This window comes from Diospyros lotus, chromosome 1 (assembly GCF_014633365.1).
Source record: "Diospyros lotus cultivar Yz01 chromosome 1, ASM1463336v1, whole genome shotgun sequence".
Taxonomy (NCBI): Eukaryota; Viridiplantae; Streptophyta; class Magnoliopsida; order Ericales; family Ebenaceae; genus Diospyros; species Diospyros lotus.
Window position 1 is genome coordinate 28,731,329 of NC_068338.1, and position 22,432 is coordinate 28,753,760.

Below are 22,432 nucleotides of genomic sequence, written 5' to 3' on the forward strand. Positions count from 1 at the left end.
AAAGACAACATTGCCCTTGCATTAACACTCTCACGAATGGGAGAAGGGTAGCTTTTCTTCTTAAATATTATAATTGTTCTTATTTCAAATAATTAAAAATAGTATCTCGGACGATGTTAACTTTAATCATTATAATAATGAAAATATGTGAGGCAAATCCTCAAGAAAAGAAATATGATTTGAAAAAAACACATTAAGAGAAACGAATAAATTTCCTTTTTCCTTTGAAATAAAAAAAAGGGATATTATTTGCAGCTTCTCCGAGAACAGTAATAAAATTTTGAACCCTAAAACTTTGGCATAAATAAATTATCGGAGATTCTGGAAATCCGGCCAGAAGAGAGAGGGAGAGAGGGAATATGGCGCCGTTGAAATCCCTGGAGAAGGACTATCCGATGATCGACTCCAACTTCCAACACTTCTGTGCTTCTCAGGGCATTCTCTCAGGTCACTCCCAAACTTCTCATTGCACCAAGGCTTTCTCTTTTTGTTAAAATTTAATTTTGCTTGAATTTCCTGGAAACGTCAATGATTTTTTCTTTGTTTGTCCTCCAACCAGTGATTGCTTGAGAGTGCTTAAATTTTTCTGCTAAAACTCCGTTTGCTTGCTGGAAAAAAATGTGCGTTTGCTTGCTGGAAAAAAATGTGCGAAATCTTATGAGGTTTCACTTATTATTGGGACCTTGGAGAATAATGAACCTTCAGAATCTGCTTCCGTCTTTGACATGCTTGATATCGCCTCAATTATAGTCGTGATAATGTCAAAACAGTAGGTTTCTTCTCGGAATTGTGTTCGTCAATTCTATGTATGATGTCGCTAGGTTTTTGTTCCGACCGACCTTGTAATGAGCCGATTGTTGAATTCCAACTCCTTTCTATATGATGATGAGTTGATAGATAGGAAGGATTGTGTAGCTTGCTTCCTTACTCTGAACTCTCAGCCACTTTGGAGTTGCTAGATTCTATCAATTCAACTTATTGCCTATTATTCCTAGCAGCTTCCTTCTTAGGTTACTCATTACTGGAGGCCCTAAAATAAAATTTGGATGCTGTATGACGCAAACGCCCATTTAGGTTCAGTTATTTGAACTTCAATATATTAATGTCCTATTTTTGCACAATGGAGTTGATGTTCTGACTTAGTTCTTTGTGGCTGGGACTCAAAATTTCACTGTTACTTTGTATGTGTGTGTATATATATATATATATATATATTTTGCATAGTGGGATTAAGGCCTATGATGATAATGTGATAATGACTTCGTATCGCATTTGGCTATATTATCTTCTATTCAAGATGGTGCTCTTGAAGGCCAATACAATTAAAAGAATGTTCCCTCCATTCTTTAGAAGTTTTGAGAGAATGGAGAGAGTATTTAGTACCTAACTAATTATCTGTGCTTTAGTGCCCCCATCTGTTCCTTTGCAGTTGAAGATTTGCTCATTCATGACCTTGATGACTTAGTTGCTTTGGCCAGGCAAAATTCTGCTTCAGGGAGATTGAAGCAGGTTAGCAATTTATTTGATAGAATGCATATTTTATTATGTCAGTGTTTATTAATATTCCGGTACTGTACGTGCAATTTTCTTGTAAATAGGGCATTACTCAAGTCCTTTCTATTATCAATGGTCTGCATCAACCATGGTTGAATGGCATGGAGCTATTGAAAGATGTTCAACAAAATAAACACATTCTATCCACTGGTTGTGAAAGGTATATTGGCCTCATCTCTGCTGTTGATTCTGCTATCCTGTTATTGAGATGCCTAAACAATCAAAAATAATTATTTGAAGCAGGATTGATTTGTTCCTGCAAGGTGGATTACGTGAGGGATATCTAACCGAATTGGTTGGGCCATCATCATCTGGTAAAACACAGGTAGAAGTCCACTCTCTGACTGAAGTTGTCCAGCAACACAAGTTAGGTGGGAAGAAATATTGTTTAAAGTTATGTTTTCAATAAGATTTTGTAGTCACTAAATTATCATGTACGCTTTGCCTACCTTCTGGCTGCCTTAGATTGTTGACTCAAATTCTTGTAACTTTGCAGGTTTGCCTGAAAGCTGCCTCAAATGTTGCGAAGGCACATAGGGGTGGGGTTGTATTCTTAGACACAGGAAACTCCTTTTCGCCTAAACGTATGGCAAAGTTTACGATCTCAGATATGGTTAATAAAGAGGTCAATATATTTGAATTTTTCCTAGCAAAAAAAAGAAACAAGATCAATATATTGTTAGAATTATAATGTGGCTTTGTTTTGTACCAACTTTGTCTGCTCTGGGGCTAGATCTATGTCAGAAATAGTTGAATTGACTTCTCTATGGGCATCTTGTGGTTTCTTGCTGTCGTATCATTGTCTTCTTGCAAACTCTTGAATCCATTTTGTTCCATTAGGTCTGATAATAGGTGCAGTATTTTCTCAACCGATACAATTAACATATCTCTATGTATCCAAAAAGGGCGGGCTTTATTTATGGGCCATAAGACTTGTAACATCAGTGGCACTTAACCATTCATTTTCAATGATTCATGGGATGGCTTGTCAGAGTGTCAGGTTTTGTGTTTCTGGCATTTGCAACAAACTTGAATGGATCCTGTGTAATATGCATGCCTGTTTGGTTTTTTAACAATTCAATATTCTCTCTCTAAATCTTTTTCTTCGTAATCCTTCTTGTAGGCCAACCAAAAAATTCTCCAAGAAGTATTGAAGAGCATAGTATGCCACTCAGTGTTTGACATTTTCACACTGTTGGATGTATTAAATCAACTGAAGTCCAGTTTGATGTCTCAGGTTTTCTTTACAACAAAGCACTCCAGCTATTGTCCTTTTTTCCCCTTAATTTTTTATATTCTCCTTACCTACTTAATTCGGCATTATTTAACTGGTTAAGATACAGATAGGTGGTCAAGTGCAACTGCTCATTGTGGATTCAATTTCGTCACTTATCACCCCAGTTCTTGGGGGCAGTAGTTCACATGGTATTCTTCTTTGAGCTTGCCAAAACCTACTAATTTCATGTTTTACTCCTTTTTTTACGCCCAAATTTTTTGGGCATGATAGTGCCAAAATTCAGGTGGACCCTTCTTTCAAGTGGTATGTAACAAAGTTTTTTCAAGTGGAAGGGTGATGTTCCCCATTGTTTTGCTGATCATTTTCCAGTTGAGATCCCCTTGGCATGTCCTCACAAATCATGGTCAATAGAGTTATGCTGGGACTATGGGTCTTTGCTTTTTGAGCCTTTGCTTCATGAAATTCGACTCTCTTTGGTACTGTACAAACAGGTCTCTGATATATCAATGAAATTCATAAAAGTTAAACCTGTTAAAATGGGTATGCTGTCACTTGTATGGTTATTTCACTCATGTTGATGTTGTTAGGTATCTTATTTGGAGGAGCCATTTAGTTTTATGATTCCATCCCCCTTTTTGCGGCGAGGCATCAACATTACTCTAAAAAAGTAGTTAATCTCCAAAAGAATTCTGCAAGACCAATGGATTATTATGATTTTAGCATGCATAGGGACTGCTTCAATAGTTTTTTTTCTAATCTGTTGCAAAGTTTGATGTCATTAGGAGAGTTCCCTTAATCATTTATAGAAGTAATGACTTTTTTATGATCTGAAAAAAGTAGTACGATATTTTTTCACTTTTCGTGGAGAAATTGTGGAAGCTGTTCAACCAATATTGCATAGACTTATTCCTGTCCTATGGACTGTCTGCCTTGCATAATTAAATTGCTTGGGTAACATTTATTTGAAAAGGGTCGTAGTTACAAGTGTCCTCTTTCTTGGTTTAATGGTCCAGCAATTTAGGGAAAACTGTTTTGCCGCTTCATACCATGTTCTAGTGAAGTAATTCAGCTACTAAGTTCCCCATGCTACCAGGAAGGGCTCCTCAGCAAAAGAAAACAAAATAGAAAAAGTAAACCACCCACAAAGAAAGAAAAGAATTTGTCCAACTTTAACCGTATGCTAACTAAGATTGTGGTGTTACCACGTGTTTGGTTATGGACAGGTGAATGTCCTAAAAGCTGCTAGGACAAGCCCTTGTCAGTGCCCGTACCTGCTAGCTAGGTAGATGAATTTACCTCTAGTTGAGAGTTGAGACAAGATTCATGTCTGAGTTTGTCCATGCTAAAGATATATACGGAAGAAAGGATAGACCTAAAGTTTATGTACTCTTTTTCACTCATTGTTTATTATCTATGGAAGGATTTATTCAAGAGCAATTTATGAATTTTGGCCTCAAGTTCTTGAGCTAGGCTCCTCTTTCTCTTCATTCTTGATGTTTATTCATGCATCTGAAATATGTCAAGCACATTTGACATGTGTGTGATACCAATGGGCTAATGCTTAAAAAGCACATATAGGGCACGCTTTGATGATTTCTGCTGGATATTTGCTGAAGAAGATGGCAAATGAGCATAACCTTGCTGTGTTGGTAAGTTTGTCACTTTATAGCATGTTACCATTGCATGATGAAAAAATTTCACTTGGTGTGATCCTACTATTGTCTTACCTTCCCTGAACCCAAAGTCCCTTGATTCAATTGATAGATATGGTGGCTATCAGTTCAATTTGACCAAACTTAAAGAGTAGTTGGTTGAGTTCCTGTTCTATTCAACAACACTTCCATTACTCTTCTGGTACTTCTCTTCGTTAAGTCAATGATCAAGTGATTCAAACTGCAAGTCCTGGGGTTTTACTTTGTATTGTCCTCTACTTAGTGCTTTGCTAACTTTCCTTTTCAGCCAAGTCACAGTTCAGGCTTATCTGTACCTGTGGATGGTGTAGATGTTAAAAATTTCCTTCAAATTGAATTTGAACAAGTTGGTCTAGCCCCTCAATACTCAAATGTTTGTCAATGAAAGGAATTAAACAAAATGCATATAGGTAAACAAATAGAGAATAAATGCCAAATCCTTTCAAAGCAACCTTTAGATGATTCCTGTCTATTTTTGCAATTACTACTGCATGCGTTACTTCTAGTATAACAGTGCTTGATTTTGACAATATATTCTCTAGGTCACTAATCACATGGTGGGTGAAGTAACACATGCAGTAGTAATTGCAAAAATAGACAGGAATCATCTAAAGGTTGCAGTATTTAGATTATTCCTGTCTATTTTTGCAATTACTACTGCCTGCATTACTTCTAGTATAACAATGCTTGATTTTGACAATATATTCTCTAGGTCACTAATCACATGGTGGGTGGAGAGGGAGGTATATCTAAGCCAGCACTTGGAGAGAGTTGGAAGAGCATCCCACATGTGCGGCTTCAGCTTTCTCGAGAACAAGGAAGCAATACATTTAACATGCGCCTACTTAGACACCCATATATGGTATTCCCCTATGTTCTCATGTAGAGATTACAGTATAAAGAGAATATTTTCCTTGTCAATCACTATCTGCCTTTTTGCACAGCTGATGCACACCTAGCTACACCTGAATTGCACGGCATTAAACTGCCCCAAGGCAGTAGTATTTTAGTTCATATTGGTATTATTATTTCAAGTCAAATATCCTTCTCTTCTGTAAGTCTTTGTGTTGACAATTTATTTATTAACTTCAACAGGCTTCTGATAAGGCCGTGACATTTACACTTCCATGACAGATTTATTTGAAATGTACTTTGGATGTATAAAGGTAAGAGACCAAGTTGTGCACATAACTTTAAGTAATTTACTTAAAAGTATACTTTGAGTTGTATTGCATAAGTTCTATGGGCCAGTTCCCTGGTGTGCCGGCATTGAATGCCAGTTAGAAGTGGCTCGACTGTCAGATATGGTTTTTTCTGTTGGTCAAATGTTAAAGTTTCAAGCAGAAACGGCTTACTGGAATACTAGTCATCATTTAACTATTTTCCTGTTTGTGCTTTTATAATTTGAATCTGCATCTCTGAATTGATGCATGGATTTACTTTTAAGCTCTTTCTTGTGGTTCATCTTGGCATTTGGCCCAAACTTGACGTGTATATGAGAACACCGAATCATATTGTTTTCCTGTCATCAATTTTGTGTAGAAATGCCAAAAGCTGAATTAGATGATTCAACCTTGTGCATATTATTGTTCTTTTCTTGACTAGCTGTGTTCGCTGTGTTCTTTGATTTGAGGAGAAACAAGCTTACTAAATCTCTCCCACTTGCTTAACACTTTAATTTCTACTACTCTGTTTTGCAGGGTTCAACTTGTGTTAACTTTGGCAGGGTTTACTACTTACCTCAAAAGCTTCAATTCTGTTAAGACTTGTTGAAAAATTAAAGATGGAAGATCAAACCTGGGGAGCAAATCACAGCCACTAAGAACCAAAGCAAATGCCTGCAACATTGATTGCCTACATCAGTAGTAGCAGAACAGGATTTTTACCATATTAGGGCCACTATCCTTCTTTTATATTCACATTATTGCAGAAAAAAAAAAAAACTAGTTGACATTATAAAGTTGAAATTTGTCAAGCATCAATTTTTTGGTTGCGATTTGTTAAACTTGTGGGGCTGGTCTTGCTGGCATTGGACTAGGCCCAGTTACAAAGCCGATTAATGATTAAACTCGGCCCCAATTCTTCCTCGCAATAAAGGAAATTTAAAACCAGTTAAGTATCTGAATTCATTAGTCTTGTACTAGTTGATTGTGGCTAGAATCACTTTTTAAAGAGTTGGGATTATCTTATTTCAAATCTATTAATACAAGCACCTGAAATTTATATTTAGTGGATGCGTAAGATGCATCCATAATATGGCATGAGGTGGTGTTTGCTTTTTCTCTAGAGGCACATGGGCGTTTATATAAATTTGCTTTTGAAAAGAGCTCTTAGGAAAAGAGGTGAACTTTCATGAATAAATCTAACTTGAGCTTTTGGTCAAGGGTAAGTTAAGCGTGCAAGTGAACAAGTGTAAAATTTTCATATGCAACATCTAATGATGCCATCAAAATATGGTTAGATTTTGTAAGAATTGTTGTCTATATTTGAGGTAAGAGTATGTTAGTGTACCAAGGTGAGATTGGTCCTCCCAATGAAGAGGATTTAGTCAAGACTTATTTACTTGGATAATGAAATTCTTTAGCAAAATTGGAGATACATTACATATTAATGTGTATCATTCTCCTATTTACTTGTGGATGGAGGGTGAAAACTAATGTACGAAAGAAATTAAAAATATTATTTAAACACGAAATTTTAACATTTTATATACTATTTAATTGTATTTAATTATTAATTTTAAATGTCACGCTAAATTATGTGTTCAAATAGTATTTTCATTATAAAAAAAAAAAGTATTATTTTATTACTTGAATCGGGTCATGCAAGGGGAGGGGGTTGCCCAACGCGTGCGGATAACATAAGAATTTCCTTCTTAAATATATTATAGAGAAGCGGACGTATAAATTGTTCCATCAGATGAGATGATGTACTTTTCTGCTTCTTTTCCCGCCAGAGCCTCTGTGTAACAGTTGAATCAAAGTCTTCAAGGAATCAATGATCATTTCACAAGCAAAGCGATTGAATCAGACTGTATCGACCCTTGTGTCTCACCATTATAGATGCATCGAACACTCTCCTTCAAAGCCTTACCACACTGTTCGCCCGAAGAGACCCAGCACCAAGCCTCGCAATCAACAGCCTCGCAGACCCGCAAGAAAGCTTCTTCTCCGAAGACCAATACCTTTCGTAACCCAAGTCAAACAACTCGATGACCCAGATGAAGCCCTCTCTCTATTCAATGAATACCGCCAAACGGGATTCAAGCACGACTACCCATCTTACTCTGCTCTCATTTACAAGCTCGCTCGTTCCCGCAATTTTGAGGCCGTTAAAACCCTACTTGTTCAGATTAAAGATTATAACCTTCGGTGCAGAGAATCCCTTTTCATTGGACTGCTTCAACATTACGGGAAGGCCCGATTGCCCGAGGAGGCCGTACAGCTCTTCCGGGAGATGACTTCTTTCAACTGTGTTCGTACGTTACAGTCCTTCAATACCCTCCTCAATGTTCTTGTTGATAATGGTCGGTTGCAGGATGCGAGAGAGATGTTTAACTGTTCGACTGAAATGGGTTTCCGACTGAATTCGGTTTCCTTTAATGTCCTGATTAAAGGTTGGCTTGAGAGGGGCGAGCGGGAACAAGCTTGCCTGGTGTTCGATGAAATGCTTGACAGAGAAGTCGAACCCACTGTGGTGACTTATAATAGCCTCATTGGGTATTGGTGCAAAAACGGTGACATGGATAGGGCTAAAGGTCTACTAGCTGACATGTTGCAGAAGGGGAAGCGCCCCAATGCAGTCACATATGCATTGTTGATGGAAGGCTTATGCTTTTTAGGTAAGTTTGAGGAAGCAAAAAAGCTGATGTTCGATATGGATTATCAAGGGTGCAAAGCACAACTTGTTAACTACGGTGTTTTAATGAGTGACCTTGGGAAAAGAGGGATGATTGAGGAAGCCAAAGCTTTGCTTCATGAGATGAAGAAAAGGCGGTTTAAGCCAGATGTCGTGACATATAATATATTGATCAATTACTTGTGTAAGGAAGGTAGAGCTTCTGAGGCTTATAAACTCCTGTTGGAAATGCAGGTCGAGGGTTGTGAGCCAAATGCAGCCACATACAGATTGATGGTTGATGGGTTTTGTCAAGTTGAGGAATTTGAGAGAGGTTCAAAGGTCTTGAATGCAATGTTAGTGAGCAGGCATTGTCCACGTCTGGAAACAGTTTGCTGTTTGATTAGTGGCCTAGTCAAGTGTGGCAAGGCAGATGAGATTTGTTTAATTTTGGAGACATTGGAGAATAAGAAATTTAGATTTGATTTGGAATCTTGGGAAATGCTTGTTAGGGATGCCTGCAGCAGCAATAATAGTGCAAGGGATCTTGTGACCGAACTCATTGATTCTCACAAGTAGGGTTCCTGGAGTGAATGATTGTTCCATGGTAACCTGTGATTTCTTATCTGGCCCACCTATCAGGAAAACGGTTGTGCTGACTAATTCGGGAACTGTATGGGCAATATGGCATTCTGGAGCTCAGGGTCCTCCATTTTGTTTCTCCTAGTTTCAGAATGATTATTGGCTGCTCTTGTCTCTTCAGCTCTTTTGTATATGGGCATTTGCTTTCTCCATTCTATACGGGAAATGGGAGAGAGAAAAAAAAAAGAAAAAGAAAAAGACCACACTTTACATAAACATTCTGTTAGAGTGCTGATTGCCCAACAATATGCAGCTCCTATTTGTGACATCCAAACTCCCACCAGGTCAGCCGGTGCTTGGAGCTAATATTTAAGCATGTGAATAATCATTTGTCAATTTATTATCTTGAGATGAATAAATGTAACAACCAAAACAATTACTTCTATGACTTAGCTTTTGCTGAGTTTGCCTGTGCTTCTGAGAGTAGTAAGATTACTAGAGATTTTGTATTGCAGGGTGTTCATAACTGGAGGAAGAGTGGAAGAGGGAAACGTATAAAAGAGGCGATCCCCTCAGTTACCAGATCTTTTAACTTTATTATTGTTTCTCAAAGGTGAAAGTATTAACTAATGCAGCTCACCTTCTGATGATTGATGAATTGTTTGTTTGTAGCTGCTAGCCTGCTAGGGTCCTGATTATTGACTGACGCTTCATAGCTGCTTATCCTGTGCACTAATTCACGGGATAACTACTAGCAATCTCGGTTGTTCCATCAGGTCCGGATATTCCGTCCATGCTTATTAAAAAAGTAAAAAAGCTTATTCCATCCGGTTATTTTATGCACAATCTTCTTCATAATATTTTAGTTTGGATTGACTCCTTGATGTACCACTAAGCTGGTCAAATGGTTTAATCTGGGTGACAAATGTTTGATCTACCTTCTTGCACTGCTTAGGATGCCAATTTATGTGTTACCGCATTTGAGCAATTTGTGCTGTATGATTTTTTTGCAGACAATATATTCTTGTGTATTTGTCTGTTTGTTCCCTAATAATAGTGCTAAAGAAATATGGGTTTCAAGATGAAACTTTGTGGAGTGGCTCTATGGTTGTCTGGATTAATCCCTCCAGTTTCAAGTGTGAATCATTGCATAAATTACTACAAAAATTAAAAGAAAATTTAGTGCCACTTCATTTTCCCTTTTCTTTATGAAGGTATTCTTAAAAAGATCAGTTTAGATATTTCAAGTCAATTATTTAAAAAGGAGGAGAGGTTATTGAGAATATTATTCACTAAATCGTGCTAATATGATTAAAGTGGGTAAGTGTGTCCATATTTTATGCTATTGTAAAATTCCTTTAAAGCTAAAAGAGAAGTTCTATCAACAACATAAAACCATCTTCTTTTTATAGCAAGAAATCTTAAACAGCTTAATATATAACAAATACAAAGTGCAATTAAAATGAGAATGTTAAAGATAGAACTAAAAATTAGATTATCCATTTATAATAACATTGGAGTGGCACTTAATAAATATAACATGCTCGATGGTTCGAAGATATGAGAAAAAGATTAATGAACAACTTGTGAGATGAATTGATGTAATGGAATAAGTTTGTAGCAACAATGGTAGAAAAGAAATAAAGAAAACTTGTTAAGAAATCCTTAGACATGACATAGGATATGACGACTTTACCGAGGATATAGCTATGAATGGAGATGTTTGGAGAGCTAGAATTCAATCCATCCAATAGGATTAAGGCCTGTGATGATAATTGTTGCGGATAAAGAACCTTATCATTTAGAAGATAAGGAGTGGCGGTTAATGATGAGAAGATAAAGAAGCATAAAGCCTAAGAAGATAAATCAAGTTTAAGTTTTTTATATTTTGTATAAATTTGGAAATTATAGATGATTATTGTTCCTACTTATTAGGTTGTTATCTACTCCTAGTTTCTAGGAGATTTATTAGCATACTTCTTGTATATATAGGGTTTCATACCCATGGAATACATAAGAGAGAATTTTTATTCAATCCAAACTCTCTCAACATGGTATCAGAGCCTGGTCTCTAGGGAATCCTGTTTAGACCTTCATTGCCCTTTTTTCCTTGCTTAGTCCCATTCCGGCCTGTTCTTCTTGTTCCGGTTCTTGAAGAAATCAAAGTCAGTTGCGACTTCCTTCTTCACCCGATATTTTCTTATTTTTTCCCTTAAGATGTCTACCATCTCCAACACCAATCCTACATCAGAAGCGGTTGAAACAAGCAGCCCGTCAGAAGCTCCATTCACCGGATCCAGCAACTCGAGTAATGGAGGAGAACTACAAAATCTCCAGGCGGCCTACCGGTTGAATGGAAGAAACTACCTAAAATGGTCCCAACTTATTCGGACCTTTCTCAAAGGTAAAGGTAAGATAAGTCATCTATTAGGGACTGGCCCTAAAGAAGGAGATCCTATGTTTGCTGCATGGGATGAGGAGGACTCTTTAGTTATGTCTTGGCTTTGGAATTCGATGATGCCTGAGATAAGTGATACGGTGATGTTTTTAACAACCGCTAAGGATATTTGGGAGGCTGTCAACCTCACCTATTCTAAAGTGAAGGATGCAGCACAAATATATGAAGTCCGAACTAAGATTGCAGCAACCAAACAAGGGGTAAGATCTGTTACTAAGTACTCTAATATGTTGCAAACTCTATGGCAAGAATTAGATCATTATCAATGTCTAAAGATGAAGTGTAGTGAAGATGCAGCCTTACATAAAAGATTTGTGGAAAAGGAGAGAACCTATGACTTCTTGGCAGGTCTAAATATGGAGTTTGATGCAGTCCGGGTTCAAATACTTGGCAAAGAGGATATACCTTCCCTAAATGAGGTAATCTCTCTAATCCGGGCTGAAGAAGGAAGAAGAGTAATGCTAGACACTACTCCTATAGAAAAGTCGGCATTAATAGCATTGAGAGGTCCTAACTAGGGTCTTAAGGAGGAAAGGAAGACTGCCGGAGATAAAACTTCCAGCAATAGAGATTCTCGAGACTCTCTATGGTGTACCTTTTGCAAAAAACCAAGGCATACCATAGAGAGGTGCTGGAAGCTACATGGAAAACCATCTAAAGGAGGACAATTTGGGATCCAAAATCAAGCCTATATAGCCAGCAGTCAACAGCAGCAAACAGAGTACAAGCAAGGGGAACAAAAGGAGCAGACAGATGGCTTGGATTTCAACCGGGCAGAAATTGAAAAGCTAAGAAACTTTCCAGACTCTCTTAAAAAGAAAGAAAAAGGTACCTGTTCTCTTGCACTTACAGGTATGTCCTCCCATTCTCTCACCCTACATGCTTCGAAAATAACCCAATCTGATTCTTGGATTCTTGATTCTGGGGCAACAGATCACATGACCCCTTTATCCCATTATTTCACTACCTATAGTCCTTGTTCAAGCTCAAAAAAGATAACACTGGCAGATGGCTCTTTGACCACTGTTGCTGGCCAAGGAAATATCATCCTTAATAACCATCTAACTCTCAAAGATGTTCTCCATGTCCCTAAACTCTTCACCAACCTCATCTCCATTCAAAAGCTTACCCTGGATAACAATTGCAGTGTTAATTTTTCTTCTACTTGCTGTGAAATTCAGGAACAGGGGTTGAAGAAGAGGATTGGGCTTGCTAAAGCTAGGGCTGGCCTATACTACTTTGATGGATCAAATGGGGAAGAAAACAAGGACAAGGTGAATCTTGTGTCTTGTTTGATGCAATCTAATAAGGACCAGATCTGGTTACATCACCATCGTCTTGGTCATCCTTTGTTTTCTACTCTTAGAGTTATGTTTCCAGCTTTGTTTAGGAGTTGTGATATTCAAGACTTTCATTGCCCTATTTGTGAATTTGCTAAACATAAAAGGGTGTCTTACCCTTCATCCAATAAAAGAACCTCTAGTCCATTCTCCCTTCTACATAGTGATGTTTGAGGCCCTGCAACTGTTCCCAATCTTTCTGGGGCAAGGTGGTTCATCATATTTGTGGATGATTGCACTAGGGTAATGTGGTTGTTTCTTATGAAAAACAAATCTGAAGTAAGCACTATTTTTCCTAACTTCTATAACATGATTAGTACTCAATTTGGAGTGCCAATCAAGAGGCTAAGGACTAATAATGCCAAAGATTTTTTCAATCAATCCCTTGCACATTTTTTCCAACAAAAAGGAATTATTCATGAATCATCTTGTCCATATACACCCCAACAAAATGGGATGGCTGAGAGAAAAAATGGGCACCTATTAACTGTGACTAGGGCACTACTTTTCCACCATAATGTTCCAAAAAATTATTGGGGAGAGGCTGTCCCAACAGCCACTACCCTGATTAATAGATTGCCATCTCAAACTCTTGAATCCTATAGCCCTCTTCAACTCTTAAGCAGTCATTTTCCTAATTTATATATATCTAGCTGTTGGAAACCAAAAATATTTGGGTGTGTGTCATTTGTGCATGTTCACAACCCTAATAGAGGTAAATTAGATCCCCGCGCTCTAAAATGCATTTTCATTGGGTATTCCTCCAGCCAAAAGGGCTACAAGTGCTACCACCCTCCTTCCAAAAGATTCTTTGTCTCGGCTAATGTTACTTTTGTGGAAAATTCTCCCTATTTTGATCACTTTCATGACAGCAACAAAACTGCCGAGGGAAATCCAATCATGCCCCTACCTGATCTAGATCCCTCACCTCAAACTATCTCCTCACTAGATCCGGTTACTGCAAAAGATACACCAAACAAGACTCTAGAGGAAACCTCACCAAGTACTCCTCCCCTGCAGGTCTACTCAAGGCGGCAGAAGCTGGCTACTAGCCCAATGCAGATCCAAGAATCTACTTCCTCTTCTGAACCTGTTAACAGCACTGACACCAGCAGCTCTCTTGTGACACCAGCAGGTAATAATTCTATTGACTCCACTGCCCCTATAACTGAACATCACACACCTCAAGATGCTCCTACCTTTTCCAGTGATCTGGAATGGCCTATAGCCCTCAGAAAAGGCACCAGGACTTGCACTCAGCATTCTTTACACCTGGTCCTATCCTACTCTAAACTGTCTACCCCACACAAAACCTTCCTAACCAGCCTACATACCATCCCAATTCCTCACCATTTTTCCGAAGCACTAAGGGATGAGAATTGGAGGACTGCCATGGAAGTCGAGATGGCAGCCCTTGAAAAAAACAATACGTGGGAGCTAGTTCAACTACCGAAAGGAAAACAACCGGTAGGATGCAAATGGGTGTATACAATCAAATACAAATCTGATGGGAACCTAGACCGGTATAAGGCAAGGCTAGTAGCAAAAGGATACACTCAAGTATATGGCATTGATTATCTAGACACCTTTGCCCCAGTTGCAAAGCTCAATACAGTGAGAGTTCTTCTATCTCTAGCTGCTACCCTAGGCTGGCCATTGATGCAATATGATGTAAAAAATGCCTTCTTGCATGGAGACCTAGAGGAGGAAGTTTACATGGACTTACCCCCTGGCTATAGAACAAATACTCATGGGCAGGTTGTGTGCAAACTAAAAAAGGCATTGTATGGCCTTAAACAGTCTCCTAGGGCCTGGTTTGGCCGGTTTACCCATGCAATGCTTACCTTAGGGTTTAAGCAAAGCCAAGGAGATCATACCCTCTTCATCCATCACTCGGCCACAGGGGGAGTAACAGTCCTATTGGTATATGTGAATGATATTGTTGTGACCGGAAATGATGAAGAAGGTATGACTAGATTAAAGGAATGCCTAATTAAAGAGTTTGAAATTAAAGACTTGGGGAGGCTGAAATACTTCTTGGGCATAGAAGTTGCACACTCAAAAGATGGCATCTTTATTTCTCAACAAAAGTATATTGTGGACTTGCTAAAGGCAACTGGGCTGCTAGGTTGCAAGGCTGCTACTACTCCAATTGAATTTAACCACAAATTGGGGGAGGTTCCTGAAGATAAAGAGGTGAATAAAGAATCCTACCAAAGGTTAGTAGGAAAACTAATTTATCTAGCTCACACCCGGCCAGATATTGCATATGCAGTGGGGGTTGTCAGTCAATTTATGCATTGTCCAAAAGAAACTCACCTTAGAGTAGTTTTAAGAATACTTCATTACTTGAAAGGAACACCAGGGAAAGGTATTATGTTCAAAAAGGGGCAAAATATGATACTTGAAGCCTATACTGATGCAGATTATGCAAGGTCAATGGTGGACAGAAGATCTACATCCGGCTATTGTACCTTTCTAGGGGGTAATCTTGTAACTTGGAGAAGCAAAAAACAAAGTGTGGTGGCCCGATCAAGTGCAGAGGCAGAGTTCAGATCCATGGCATTAGGGGTATGTGAGTTACTTTGGTTGAAAATTTTGTTAGATGATTTGAAGATCACTTTGGTGGAACCTATGAGACTATATTGTGACAACAAATCAGCAATCAGTATTGCTCACAATCCGGTACAACATGATAGAATCAAGCATGTCGAGGTGGACCGACACTTCATTAAGGAAAAATTGGATAGTGGGCTAATATGTACTCCATATATATCATCTTGTGAACAACTTGCAGATATTCTCACTAAAGGGTTGCCTACAGTTGTGCATCAAAGGTTGACTAGCAAGATTGGAATGTATGATATCCATTCTCAATCTTGAGGGGGAGTGTTGCAGATAAAGAACCTTATCATTTAGAAGATAAGGAGTGGCGGTTAATGATGAGAAGATAAAGAAGCACAAAGCCTAAGAAGATAAATCAAGTTTAAGTTTTTTATATTTTGTATAAATCTGGAAATTATAGATGATTATTGTTCCTACTTATTAGGTTGTTATCTACTCCTAGTTTTTAGGAGATTTATTAGCATACTTCTTGTATATATAGGGTTTCATACCCATGGAATACATAAGAGAGAATTTTTATTCAATCCAAACTCTCTCAACAATAATGATGATGATTTAGGACACTAGTTTGCATACTCCTATCTACCACTTCAAATTTGGGCTTAAAAAACAGGCACAGGAATAGATCCTAACTCCTAACTTGACTTGAACTAAGCCTATTTCATTTTTAGGATGTTGAAAATGTGGCCATCCAAAAATTAAAAAAGTATGATAACTCAAGCAGGTCTTTGGAACTGCATTTCACAACGCCTGGGCCTGTAGTTTAAAACTATACTGGTCAGGCCAAAGGATTAGCTTGTTCCCAGTTTCAGGAACTTTATAATTAACCAGATCTGTTTGGATTCCTGGTTGGTTACAATTACATCTAATATGGTGATCAATTATTTTATTCATTTTTATGGATATTTTGTTCAAAACTATGGATTATATAATTAAAATGTCTCTATTCTATTATCTTATTTAAACACCTCTAAAAATATTTATCTTGTATTGTTCATTAAGGTTACATCCACTTGACACATCAGTCTCCCTTTTTCCCATTCCCTCCCCCTCCCGTCCCAAGAAGAAGAATGAAAAGAAAAGAGTAAGGACTGCTAGTACAAATTTGAACTGGTAAGGTAGGACCCAACTTTGTGCTTTCTGAATAAAGTCTGTGGATTAGTTGATATGCATTTCCTGATTCATGGTGTGGAACCAGGGTCTGGATTCAGACTTCGGCCCCTAAGCAGATGTTCCATCCCAGCTTTAGACGTCCAGCCTCCAGGCATAACATTTCTGAGAGAAAATATACTCAAAATGGTAGTTCTCTTTTGTCTAATCTATACTTAAACCACCAGACTGAATTCTGCAGGTTCTAACCAACACACCCAAAAGTTGGAAAGGAGTGTACCTGCTCCATCTAATCAACTCCATCTTAGTTTTGTTAATTCTAGCTCTTGACATTTTCAGTATATATATAGCCATGTGAACTATCAAAACCCATCAACATCGGAAGGAATATCATTTTCATTCTCAAGTACAGGTATTCTTAAGAGCTGCTCTCGGGCTACTATGGAACTCATGCCCAGTCATTACCTCAAGTGCATGGTCTCCCTATTCCTCCTTGCCCTTGCAGTTACATGTGTAACCTCAGCTCGGGTCCTCGATGAGGTGGCACAAGACAACCCTGACATTGCACCTGGGGCTCCTGTTTCCACTGTCACCCCTGTGGCTGCTACTCCATCTGCTGCAACTAGCATCGTGGCTGGCGCAGCAGGCCCTGATCACACACTGACATTCTTCATGCATGACATACTTGGTGGCTCAAATCCTACAGCCACAGCAGTGACTGGTGTGGTAAACAATCCTGCCGTCAACGGTCAAGTCGCCTTTGCCAAGCCTAATGGTGCCATCCTCCCTGTCAATAACGGCGTTCCTGTCAATAATGCCAATAGTGGCATTATTAACAACAACAACATTCCCTTCCTTACTGGCCTCAGTGGAACCACGCCAAATCTCCTCCAAAACAACGGAAACAATGTCAATGGAGGGGTTGGATTCCCGGCTGTAAATGGCGTGCAGCTCCCTTCTGGGCCGGCGCTCCAGAAGCTCATGTTTGGGACCATGACAGTGTTTGACGATGAACTGACTGAAGGGCACGAGATGGGGTCTGGCTTGGTTGGTAAGGCTCAGGGTTTCTACGTTTCCAGTTCAGTGGATGGTACCAGCCAGACCATGGCTTTCACCACCATGTTTGCCAGTGGAGGTTATGCTGATGGTCTGAGTTTTTTCGGCATCCACCGAACTGCTGTCTCAGAATCCCACCTTGCAGTCATGGGCGGCACTGGGAAGTATGTGAACGCCAGGGGCCATGCCATTGTCAAGACCTTCCCAGCTGTGAACCAGCATAACACTGATGGGGTGGAGAGCGTGCTCGAGATGACTGTTTACCTAACTTACTAGTGTGTTTGGATTTCTGTGTGCTTGTTCCGTTTGTATGATGCTTGAATGGTAAAATCCTTTGTTCTTATCTACAACTTTTTGCATTTTAAGAGTGGAGTTTACAGCCATATTTACCACATGCTTGATAAGTTCAATAAATTATGAATTAGGTTATTGGGTAACCTTGCCAAGGAGTCATAATTTACTTAACGATGGGACCAGGGTTTAGTTTTGATTGGTTGCAGAGCTGATTGAGAACTGTTTTCCCAGTTAAGATTTTGGGAAAGGGGAATGGTCAATTTGAATTATTCTATAATGGTTCCATTTCTGAAACCAGTGAGAGCAAAACTGAAAGAAAAGAAAAACCTGGAAAGTAGAACCAATCAAAGGCAGCAGGCCCGAGAGAAATCTGGAAGGTTAGCCTTATCAATATAATTCAACAATGAAGCAGGAATCATGTCTGGTAAGCCAGCCCAACCCACCAAAAATGGTTGGCACCTTAAGGTCTACTTGGTCCCTTCCTTATCTTCTCTATCATTTTCAACTTTTTCCAGTTTGTTTGGTTGCGTGTTCAACTTTCTGTTCTTCCTCTTTTTCGGTCGTCCGCTTGGATGAGTTAATCACGTCATTTTAGAGCCACGGGTTGTCCCACTGCCAAACACTCCCTCTGTTAATAGAAAAAAAAAAAAAAATTAGGTATACCCCTTTACACTAGAGTCATCAAATTACTTTCTTAAAGTAAAGTTTAGAATTTTTGAATGAGCAGTTTTATTTTGTTTATCATTTCTTTTCTGATAATTGGCTTTTTCAGCCGTCCAAAGATTTGGTCAAAGAAATAAAAGCTTTTGATGCCACAAAAGGAGGAGAATGCAGAAGAGTTTTGAAAACAAAAACCAAAATGATAAAAGAGTATGAATAGGGATTTGGAATTTTGGTTTGCCTCTCTACTCTTAAAAAACAAAAACATCAACATCCCAAAAACCCCTTTTGGGCTGTCAGTTGGTTAAGGGGTGTGGGAAAAGTCCCAAAAGCAAAAGCAGGGGAGCAAACACGAAGACAAAACCCAGCCCCACCCCGCCCCACCCCACCATGGCAAAATATTGAAATGTGACTTTCCTAGCAAAAACTTTCACCTTCTTCTCATAATTCACTTCATCCTTTGGGAGAAAGCACACCAGACCAGACTCTCAAGACAAAAGGCTGCCTGCCTCCATGCCGGGTCCGTCGTGTAGAGTCAAAATGGATGGAATGGAAATGGGTAAACAGAGACAATAATAATGAAATAATATAAATTTGGATGAAGAACACTTTTAATCTCTTCTTTTCTAGAATCTTGTTTCTATCACCCTTGAACTTGGGGAGAAAGGATGGGATGAGATTTCGAGTATCTAGTGGAGGCAATACAGTTAAACATTAAAACATTGCAACATCTTCCAAAATTCAAGCCTTCCACTTTGATACAGCAACCACCCACTACAATTTCCATTTCTTGGGAACTTCCCAAAAGAGAAGAGCTGGAAATAAAAGTATGTCATGTCTCTTTCCGAACCCATAATCCACCACTGGTACTGCATCCAGACCTTAAGTCTCCTCCATATTGAGCACCATTTGTTTGTTATAATGTCCCTTACAACTACCCGAGCACATACTCTAGTGCTCCAGATGCTTGTGCTGCTGCTCGTGCTTGTGGCTAATGATGCTGTTTTCTCTGATTGTTTGATATAAAAGTCCTTTCAGGTATATTCTTTGACATGGGTGGTAACTCAGAATTTTAAATTTCACTGCATCATTATCTTTATCTCTTACCAGATCAAATTTGATCTCTGATTAAATTAACTGCTCTTTTCTGAAGCCCTTTAAATCATACAAATTTACCTGCTGCTGGAATAAGAATCTCGATTTTCAGTAAGTAAAAAAGCATCAAGCTTACGCAATGAAGCAGTCTGTGAATGTATTTTTGGGAGTTAGTAAACTAGAATACATGTTCAGAGACAGAACTTGCCAGCTTAGTAAACTAGAATACATGTCCAGAGACAAACTTTGCCAGCCTGAGCAGGTTTTCAAAATTTAAACAAAGGAAAAGGGAATATTAGAAAAAAGGGCACAGTTGTTTCTTCCAAGGAATGATTGAGCAGAGGGCAGAAGAGAACCAAACATCATCTTTCACCACTTCTCATTTTTTAGAACAACCTGAAGATGTGCTTCTTATCCCATTATAGGCTTCGAATTTACATCAAATAACACACACAATTAGCAAGTAAATTATTTAAATTCCCCGAAGTCTCAAACACAAACCCTTACAGACTTCAAGCTAGTGGATTTATTACACTGTTTAGAATCCATTGTCGAGAGTTTTTGATTAGTAGCCAAGGCCAACCTTTGGTCATGGTGAGAGCAAAGATGATGAAGTTGGAGATGGCCAAAACTGCGCGTACTTCACCTTCGAAATGCTTGTGAGTACTCCCAACGGTGTCACGTTCCCGATGATAGTCACCTTCTTTGAGGCCAAATCTATGCTAAAAGATGTCACACCTGCCAAAAAGTATCCAAATCCATTGCTTAAATCATTCTGGTCTTGAAAGATCTCACTTGCTTTTCCCTGTTTAACAGATATATACTTGGCCAAAATGTAAATTATAGGCAGCAGGTATGCTTATCGCTAAGACTGACCTTCCATTCTAGAGATGTGTTTTCTGACTTTTCCTTCACAGCCCTTGCAATGGATTGATACCCTTAATTCCACAACCTGCAAAACCAAATAACAAATGAAAAATTACTATTTCCACACTCAGAAAGAGAACGCTTCTAAACCGTCCAAGTTTTAGTCAAGTTTATGCTAGAAAGATCCTGAGAAGTATAAAGAGAGACCTGATCGTGGGGGCGAGGATGAGTTGTTGAAGATTTTAATGATGGAGACTCAATAGACCGCAGTTGCCTCTGGCGAGGAGTTGAAGATTTTAAAGATGGAGAATCAATGGAATGCAGTTGCCTCTGGCGAGGAGTTGAAGATGTTAAAGATGGAGAATCATTAGAGTGCAGCTGCCTGTGGCTAGGAATAACCAATGCTTTGTCGTGATCTGAATGGCGGGAATTGGTTGATGAAGACTTGAAACATGGAGAATGGTTCGAACTCATATGCCTTGGCCTTGTCGAGCACTGGCTAGGAACCAATGCTTTCGAATGATCTGAATCGGATAACAAGTCCAAGAACGGACTGTCACTTAGGAGATACCTAGAAGAACCAGGAGGACTGGCCAGGTTACTCACATCAGCTGAGCTATTCCTCCTCGGCTCACCCTGCTTAGCAGAACTTCTTCGGTTTTTCTGATAGTAAGGCTTGGGATCAAAGGGTAGCTGAGATGTGCAAGGGGCATGATTTAAGCCTTTTCTCCAGCCATCAAGATGGTGGCCGTGGCGGCTGACCGGCCTAGTGCCATGTCGGACCATAGCAGCCTGATCCAGGCTTGAACATATGGCTGTGGAAGCTGGAGATGCACAGGAGAAGTCTATGCCTTTCATGTTTGTGGCACAGGAAGAAAGGGAAACAGCTCAAGAAAAGGATTCTATGGCTCAGTGAATATGCATGAAAACTATGAGAAAGAGCTTCAAAATGAAGGCAGGGGATCTGCTTATAAAGCCAGGGAAGGGAGGGACTCAAGTGAAAAGAAAAAGAAGCAGCAGCCAGCAGGGGTCCCACTGATTAATAATTAAACTTGTGCTCTGTGGGGGAGGTTAAAGGAGAGGGCTGTGATTTCTGGGTGATATGATTGCTGCCACTGTTAGTGGCATGGTAGGCAATTTTATAGACCAGGCAGTCTTATTATTATTGGCACATTATTGTGTTGAAAGATACTACATTTGATCAACTAGGCCATACACCCTAGTTTATTATTCCAAATAGCATAAGAATTAAAAGTGTCTGGGAAAAGAGTTAATGGTATTATTATTATTAAAAATTGAATTTAGTAGGGTAATGTCTAATAAGTGTAGAACTATTCTATTAAGCCTAAATGAGTGAAGTAACGAGTTAAGCTTCGTTACTTCTATGCATTGATATTCTTAAAATTTCAGAATTTCTTTTTCGCCTAGGAAAAAAATAACAGAAGATGGGGGGCATAGGGGATGTGATTGCCTCATGATCAATCTTACTCTATCTATTCCAACATGCATAGCCTTTCTGGGACAACTTTAAATCTATTGCCAAAAGGGGCAGTTCATCTTCCTGCACGTTAATCAAAGGAAAATGTTATCCCTCTCTGGAGTGACAGTCAGTCTTGGAAATAGCATAATCGAAACGTAGCCACTGCTTGTGATTACAGTCTAAATAATGATAAAACAGTGGCTTAAGGTAATGACAAGGCATCAATAATAATTCCCGACAAAACATCGACAATTTCGCGTGAATAAATGGACAAATTTGGTACTAAAATAAAAGAAAGATGCCAACGCCGACGAACCTATTTTCATTGGACGAGATGAAATAAGCAACGGTCAAATTGTCAGTAAGAAATCTGTATTAATATGAAGATATTGAGGCCAAAAAAAAGGGTGATTAAAACTGATACTGATTCTTGAGGAGAACCCGGAAAAGGTTCGGATTTTGTGCTTGGCTTAACTGTTATGGCATGCCCAGATGGTGTATTGACTAAAGGTTAGGAAATTGGCTGTATCGTCATCATATATATAT

At 38.9% G+C, this 22,432-nt stretch overlaps 4 protein-coding genes across 8 annotated transcripts; 3 read left to right on the forward strand and 1 right to left on the reverse strand.

Moving 5' to 3' along the window:
- Positions 1 to 55: 55 nt before the first annotated feature.
- Positions 56 to 6,692, forward strand: LOC127807484 (DNA repair protein RAD51 homolog 4). 5 transcript variants are annotated; one of them, XM_052345377.1, is made up of 11 exons: positions 56 to 447; positions 1,430 to 1,509; positions 1,599 to 1,714; positions 1,798 to 1,879; positions 2,051 to 2,179; positions 2,678 to 2,791; positions 2,892 to 2,979; positions 4,370 to 4,440; positions 5,195 to 5,344; positions 5,578 to 5,648; positions 6,183 to 6,687. In XM_052345377.1, the coding sequence occupies exons 1-10, from the start codon at positions 360 to 362 to the stop codon at positions 5,611 to 5,613; spliced, it is 954 nt and encodes a 317-aa protein (XP_052201337.1). In that variant the 5' UTR covers positions 56 to 359; the 3' UTR covers positions 5,614 to 5,648; positions 6,183 to 6,687. The 5 variants fall into 5 exon arrangements, 3 of the variants coding, with proteins under 3 accessions (XP_052201337.1, XP_052201321.1, XP_052201330.1); XM_052345361.1 differs by lacking the exon at positions 5,578 to 5,648 and having other exon boundaries at positions 6,183 to 6,692; XM_052345370.1 differs by lacking the exon at positions 5,578 to 5,648 and having other exon boundaries at positions 2,898 to 2,979; positions 6,183 to 6,692.
- A 691-nt stretch (positions 6,693 to 7,383) lies between these two features.
- Positions 7,384 to 8,898, forward strand: LOC127808921 (pentatricopeptide repeat-containing protein At1g07740, mitochondrial). The gene has a single exon (XM_052347658.1). It carries the CDS (start codon positions 7,480 to 7,482, stop codon positions 8,896 to 8,898), a length of 1,419 nt encoding a protein of 472 aa, XP_052203618.1. The 5' UTR covers positions 7,384 to 7,479.
- A 7,977-nt stretch (positions 8,899 to 16,875) lies between these two features.
- LOC127808932 (dirigent protein 25) lies at positions 16,876 to 17,840 on the forward strand. Its single transcript, XM_052347668.1, has one exon. It carries the CDS (start codon positions 16,876 to 16,878, stop codon positions 17,764 to 17,766), a length of 891 nt encoding a protein of 296 aa, XP_052203628.1. The 3' UTR covers positions 17,767 to 17,840.
- A 1,795-nt stretch (positions 17,841 to 19,635) lies between these two features.
- Positions 19,636 to 21,361, reverse strand: LOC127814209 (protein SODIUM POTASSIUM ROOT DEFECTIVE 1-like). Its single transcript, XM_052355564.1, has 3 exons — positions 20,614 to 21,361; positions 20,416 to 20,491; positions 19,636 to 20,277 (listed from the first exon to the last, which is right to left on the reverse strand). Exons 1-3 carry the CDS (start codon positions 21,262 to 21,264, stop codon positions 20,129 to 20,131), a joined length of 876 nt encoding a protein of 291 aa, XP_052211524.1. The 5' UTR covers positions 21,265 to 21,361; the 3' UTR covers positions 19,636 to 20,128.
- Between the last annotated feature and the right edge of the window lie 1,071 nt (positions 21,362 to 22,432).

Coding starts and splice junctions, on each gene's coding strand:
- LOC127807484 (XM_052345361.1), top strand. CDS start 360: ATGGCGCCGTTGAAATCCCTGGAGAAGGACTATCCGATGATCGACTCC. Junction 2,980..4,369: donor TGGGGGCAGTAGTTCACATG/GTATTCTTCTTT, acceptor AAGCACATATAG/GGCACGCTTTGATGATTTCT. Junction 5,345..6,182: donor TACTTAGACACCCATATATG/GTATTCCCCTAT, acceptor TCTGTTTTGCAG/GGTTCAACTTGTGTTAACTT.
- LOC127808921 (XM_052347658.1), top strand. CDS start 7,480: ATGATCATTTCACAAGCAAAGCGATTGAATCAGACTGTATCGACCCTT.
- LOC127808932 (XM_052347668.1), top strand. CDS start 16,876: ATGGAACTCATGCCCAGTCATTACCTCAAGTGCATGGTCTCCCTATTC.
- LOC127814209 (XM_052355564.1), bottom strand. CDS start 21,264: ATGAAAGGCATAGACTTCTCCTGTGCATCTCCAGCTTCCACAGCCATA. Junction 20,492..20,613: donor ATCCTCGCCCCCACGATCAG/GTCTCTCTTTAT, acceptor TTGGTTTTGCAG/GTTGTGGAATTAAGGGTATC. Junction 20,278..20,415: donor ACACATCTCTAGAATGGAAG/GTCAGTCTTAGC, acceptor ACTTTTTGGCAG/GTGTGACATCTTTTAGCATA.